The sequence below is a fragment of the Chaetodon auriga genome, chromosome 20, assembly GCF_051107435.1.
Source record: "Chaetodon auriga isolate fChaAug3 chromosome 20, fChaAug3.hap1, whole genome shotgun sequence".
In the NCBI taxonomy this organism is placed as follows: domain Eukaryota; kingdom Metazoa; phylum Chordata; class Actinopteri; order Chaetodontiformes; family Chaetodontidae; genus Chaetodon; species Chaetodon auriga.
In genome coordinates this window covers 19,153,106-19,159,815 of record NC_135093.1, presented here as the reverse complement: position 1 = coordinate 19,159,815, position 6,710 = coordinate 19,153,106, and the positions used below count along the sequence as shown (strand labels likewise).

Sequence of the window (6,710 nt, the reverse complement as noted above, 5' to 3'; positions counted from 1 at the left end):
CGGTGGTTTCTGTGCTCGCTGCAAGATGCTTTGCAAATTCTTTTTTGCACAATTTGCACAAAGCCACGCTCTTATCAAGGCTTCCATCAGGCAGTTTTTTCAAATGAAACTTGCCCCCCATCAGTCAAAGCAATGTACTCTCATTGGATTCCTCTATGTTAGTTGTTCTTAGCCTCCTCTCTGACACATCTTGTGCATCAGTGTGATGGATGGACCAGGAAGGTACTGACAAACATTTTGTGCTGTCTGGAGTGCAAACTGCGATTAAATGCGTTAATTTTTTTGACGCGTTTTTTTCTTTGTAATTAATTAATCATAATTAACGCGTTAAATTCCCACCCCTAATTATATGCAATGTTATTTCTGTTTTATGCAATGTTATTTCTGTTTTAGGCAATGCAAACGCACCAGATATCACAGGAAATGCAAAAAGTCAATACGAGATGGGTCCATGTTCTCCAGATCACACAAAGGACTGCATGACTGGATGGGGTTCATTTATAGGTAGGCATTAAATTAAGGCTTGTTGTTGAGGCCAACAACAACACAAGAGACCTGTATAGTCTAGGTCCTGGTGAAGATTTGTTTGTGCTTCATTTACCTGAGAATATCTCAAATGTTTTTTGACTAATATTACCCCACTGAACAACGTTGGATGTGTGTCAAATTCTCTATCCCTAATGGTACAAGCCGAGAGGTACCGTATTTGGCATATACCCAATTTACCTACACCCAATGTATCATTCATGGGTAGCATATCAATGGAGGTGGGGCATGTTTCAAATGATGGTAAATCACATCCTGAGGATATTTGCTTTCAGAAAATGGTTTAGGTGGTTGAATCACTTTTCCCTTAACTTTGGTATTTGCTGAACTCTTGATTTACCTAATAGCCTATGTACTATGTATGGGAAGCATAGCAATGAAGAGGGTGGGGCATGCACTCTTGACATCTACAGAAACACAAATTTAAATATCAAACCACAATTCTTACACTACATGGTCACTGTAAACATTTTAATTACTTCAGAAAATCAGTAGCTTCAAGTTTATGGTTTATAATAGGCATATTTAATTATATATTGTCTAATTTGCATATTTTATTACATTTGTAGACAAAGTGAAATACAAAAAGTGTTGCTCTTATGAGGATTAATCTGGTAGGAATGTGTGAGGACATCTAAATGAAAAAAAGGCCCATTCACCTGTATTGTGACAACCTACTGTCACCTATTATGGTAGTTTTCAGGACTTTCGTCCTGGATAGAGAATTGGGCACATATCCCATGTTGTTAAATGGGGTAATATTAGTCAAAAACAGTTGAGATATTATTAAACACATACAAAATTTCCCCAGGACCTGTACTAGTAAATGTTCAGGCTATTGAACATGGCCTAATTGCTTGTTGGTTTTGCATTTTAAAAGATTTTCACAGGGTCTTCAACTTAGACAAATTGACTTGATGAGTGATGGCATAGCAAAAAGTTCAACTACTCTTTCCAAGATGGCAAAGAGGCTTAGGAAGGTAAGATGTTACAATATGATATTAAATCTATGTGGTATTAACATTGTCCCTCTCTCTCCCCATCTCTCTGTGGTGTAGGAGGCTTCCTACCAGATAAGTTTGGACTATCTTGGACCTATCACAGTTTCCTATACAGTTTCATTAGCGTTTCTTTTTCTGGCAGCATTACTCTCTTAAAGTGATGGTTCAGAGTCAAACACAGAAGTTTTTTTCGTCAAGTTAAAGCATAAGTCAGCAATCCGGTCGCTTACGACGCTTACGACTTTGTAGCGTTCCGGGTAACCCATAACTCGTGTTTTTCCGACCTGTTGCCTGTGAAAGTGCACTATAACGGCCACTCGTAACTTCCGACCCGTGAACTCGTACCAGATCGAACTGGTACGACTTCACAGGTCGGAAAAACACGAGTTACGGGTTGCCTTGAACGAACCATGAGTTAGCAGCCCCCGCCCTCGTCATGGATCTATTGGTCCTCGTCCCTACGTCACCACATTCACGCACACCCCTTGGCTGCACACACAGCCCTTCATGCCGTTCTCTCTCCTCATTGGATAACGCTTGTATCCCGCATGGAAAGTTTTCTCCTCGGTTTACAGCAGAGCAGAGTGACTGAGAGACCCGTGTTTCGGCCGAAACACTCTATGTAAGTGATTGCTGATGGAAAATAGGACTATTTAGCACTTATATTAACAAAAACATTCTGCTGACTTATGCTTTAAAGCCATTAGCGTTGTATATCGCCATATAGCTAGACCCAATGATGTAATTACTCCAAACCATCACTTTAACATTAAATAAAAACTGTGAATTGTTTTCCAATTGTCCTATAAACAGTAGGCAATGTTTCTTGTGCGTTTGCTGGCTGCAATTCATTTAATTACAGTACATTTTGAGGTACATTGTGTAACTTCTCCTGTTACCTATTCACGAAAATCGATTATTTCATTCAAAAGTACGTTTTTCATTCATCAATAATTACCCCCATCAACAAAGTCTAATTATGTGTGTATTTCAACAAAAAGGTGTGCACTGCATCTTTGAAAAGACTGAAGATGAGGAATGCATTCAAGATTGGTGGGCGTTCAAACAATTGCTTTGTGGTCATTGACGAGTCAAAATTCATCCATAAGCGAAAGGTGCGTACCTAATCTGTGTCACTTTTAAAGTAAAGTTTCTCTTAAATGTCAAGACCACATCCATGCACCATACGGTAATGTTCCTCTCTTTGTCTTGCTTCTTTTCAGTACAACCGTGGAAGATTTGGTGGCTCATGGATGAGAAAGGGGTGGGTGTTCGGAATGCTCGAAGTGCACAAGCAGACTCGAAGACCAGTCCTGAAATTGGTGAAGACACATTCACGAAGAACGCTAGTCCCTATCATAAAGAAGCATGTCAAAAAGGGCTCTTATATTTACAGTGACTCATGGAGAGCTTATGTCAATGCTCTTAATCCAAGAGCTTTTCGCCATTTTCCAGTTAACCATCGCCAACATTTTGTTGATCCGGTAACAGGGAGCCACACACAACACATTGAGCGTTTCTGGAAGACAGCAAAATGTGAGATTTGGCGAGCTAGGGGAAATCGAAATGAAAAAATGTTAAAGACCCATTTAAAGTTCATTGATTGGACTTACTGGCTTGGGAAGAGGCACAGAAATGGTGTCTTTGGGCGGATTGTCCATGACATCAAAAGATATTACAAGGTGTAATTGGTTATAGGCTACAGTATGAGGGATATGGCATTTTAGGTTCATTATAGTTTTTATTTCTCTGCTGTAAACATCTACAGTAGGTGGGGCCGACACCATAGCAAGCATGATAAAGGGGGACATGTTGGGTCAGTTCACAGAGAAAAAGTTCTAAAAAAGAAAAGACAATACCAAAGTTACATCAATTAAAATTTTACTCAGTTCTATGTAATGTCTAAATGTACTCAAATAGGTTACACATAACACTGGAGTTAGGATTTCACTATTTGTAATGAAATACACTATTTGTATTAAAGATGTAAATCATTATGTTGTCAACTTGTTGTGATTGTAACACTGTTTAGGTTTATCACATTCAAAAGGTTGGAATCAAATAAGATTAACACAATGAAATTACTTTTTGATGCAAAAATACTTGAGTACCAAGGTCAACACCAGTTTAGAGTTTCTACAGGTAACATGTAAGTAAGTATGTAGCAGGTACACTTTATTTTAATGTGCTTATTCCACTGTATCAAAGAGTAACAAGTGTGTACTAACACTACTGTTACATAGACTATGTTGTGTAACAGCACACGTGGTACACTGTCGAAGACACTGAATATTGCAGTTAATGTGTAAGAGCTGTGGTATCCCAGCAGGTACACTTTATTTTAATGTGCTCATTCCACTGTATCAAGGAGTAACAAATGTGTATTTACACAACTGTTACATATACTAAGTTCTTTAACAGCATAAGTGGTACAAGACCGAAGACACTGGTTATCACAGTTAATTTATAAGAGTTGAGGTATCCCAGGTACACTTTATTTTAATGTGCTTATTCCACTGTATCAAAGAGTAACAAGTGTGTACTAACTCGACTGTTACATAGACTATGTTGTGTAACAGCACACGTGGTACACTATTGAAGACACTGATTATTGCAGTTAATGTGTAAGAGCTGTGGTATCCCAGCAGGTACACTTTATTTTAATGTGCTCATTCCACTGTATCAAAGAGTAACAAAGGTGTATTAACACAACTGTTACATATACTAAGTTGTGTAACAGCATACATGTTCCAAGACTCAAGAAGCAGGAGGAAGATTGATGGAAAAGTTTGCCCAGGCAACATGGGTTGTGGTTTCACCCTTTTTCCCTTCAGGTGTACCCCTTCCCCAAAGAGAGAGGCCACTTTGACAAGGTATTGTAACAAGCATTTCTTATTACAAGTGTAACAAGGACCTGTAAGTACACCAAAATACACTATGTATTTACAATGTAAGTACATGTTATTACATATAGTTACATAGGTAATTACACTGTAATTAATTAGGTAGATACACAGGAACAGTGACCCCTTAAAATAAAGTGTTACCCAATTCTAGAATGGAATATTCGCCAACATTCTAATAGCAATGTCTGACCATTCTGGAATGGAATGTTCGTCAACATTCTAAATCACATGTTTGACAGTTCTAGAATGGAATGTTCGCTAACATTCTAAATCACATTTTTGACAAGTCTAGAATGGAATGTTCGTCAACATTCTAAATCACATGTTTGACAATTCTAGAATGGAATGTTCGTCAACATCCTAATAGCAATGCTTGACAGTTCTAGAATGGAATGTTCATCAGAATTACAGAACGTTGTTTGAATGTTTGAAAATTCTAGAATGGAATGTTTGTCAACATTCTAGAATGGAATGTTCGTCAACATTCTAAATCACATGTTTGACAATTCTAGAATGGAATGTTCGCCGACATTCTAAAAGCAATGTCTGACCATTGTAGAATGGAATGTTCGTCAACATTCTAAATCACGTTTGACAGTTCTAGAATGGAATGTTCGCCGACATTCTAAATCACATGTTTGACAATTCTAGAATGGAATGTTCGCCAACATTCTAATAGCAATGTCTGACCATTCTGGAATGGAATGTTCGTCAACATTCTAAATCACATTTTTGACAATTCTACAATAGAATGTTCGTCAACATCCTAATAGCAATGCTTGACAGTTCTAGAATGGAATGTTCGTCAGAATTCCAGAACTTTGTTTGATTGTTTGAAAATTCTAGAATGGAATGTTCGTCAACATTCTAAATCACATGTTTGACAATTCTAGGATGGAATGTTCTCCGACATTCTGATAGCAATGTCTGACCATTCTGGAATCTAATGTTCGCTAACATTTTAAATCACATTTTTGTCAGTTCTAGAATGTAAAGTTCGCCAACATTCTAAATCACATTTTTGATAATTCTAGAATGTAATGTTCGCCGACATTCTACAAGCAATGTCTGACAATTCTAGAATGGAATGTTCGTCAACATTCTAAATCACATGTTTGACAATTCTAGAATGGAATGTTCGCCGACATTCTAAAAGCAATGTCTGACCATTGTAGAATGGAATCTTCGTCAACATTCTAAATCACATATTTAATAATTCTAGAATGTAATGTTCGCCAACATTCTAAATCACATTGTCTGACAATTCTAGAATCGAATGTTCGTGATCATTCTAAATCACATTGTCTGACAATTCTAGAATCGAATGTTCGTGATCATTCTAAATCACATTGTCTGACAATTCTAGAATGGAATGGTCGCCAACATTCTAAAAACAACGTCTGACCATTCTGGAATGGAATGTTCGTCAACATTCTAAATCACATGTTTGTCAATTCTAGAATGGAATGTTCGTCAACATTCTAAATCACATGTTTGACAATTCTAGAATGGAATGTTCGCCGACATTCTAATAGCAATGTCTGACCATTCTGGAATGGAATGTTCGTCAACATTCTAAATCACATTGTCTGACAATTCTAGAATGGAATGTTCGCCGACATTCTACAAGCAATGTCTGACCATTGTAGAATGGAATGTTCGTCAACATTCTGAATCATATGTTTGACAGTTCTAGAATGGAATGTTCGCTAACATTCTAAATCACATTTTTGACAAGTCTAGAATGGAATATTCGTGATCATTCTAAATCACATTGTCTGACATTTCTAGAATGGAATGTTCGCCGACTATCTAAAAGCAATGTCTGACCATTATAGAATGGAATGTTCGTCAACATTCTAGATCACATGTTTGACAATTCTAGGATGGAATGTTCTCCAACATTCTAATAGCAATGTCTGACCATTCTGGAATGTAATGTTCGCTAACATTCTAAATCACATTTTTGAAATTCTAGAATGTAATGTTCGCCGACATTCTACAAGCAATGTCTGACAATTTTAGAATGGAATGTTCGTCAACATTCTAAATCACATGTTTGACAATTCTAGAATGGAATGTTCGTCAACATCCTAATAGCAATGCTTGACAGTTCTAGAATGGAATGTTCATCAGAATTACAGAACGTTGTTTGAATGTTTGAAAATTCTAGAATGGAATGTTTGTCAACATTCTAGAATGGAATGTTCGTCAACATTCTAAATCACATGTTTGACAATTCTAGAATGGAATGTTT

At 37.1% G+C, this 6,710-nt stretch overlaps 1 protein-coding gene across 1 annotated transcript; it reads left to right on the top strand.

The window, feature by feature from the left end:
- Positions 1–205: 205 nt before the first annotated feature.
- Positions 206–3,235, top strand: LOC143339316 (uncharacterized). Its single transcript, XM_076760486.1, has 5 exons — positions 206–222; positions 394–504; positions 1,427–1,526; positions 2,549–2,662; positions 2,771–3,235. The coding sequence occupies exons 1-5, from the start codon at positions 206–208 to the stop codon at positions 3,233–3,235; spliced, it is 807 nt and encodes a 268-aa protein (XP_076616601.1).
- The last annotated feature ends 3,475 nt before the right edge of the window (positions 3,236–6,710 follow it).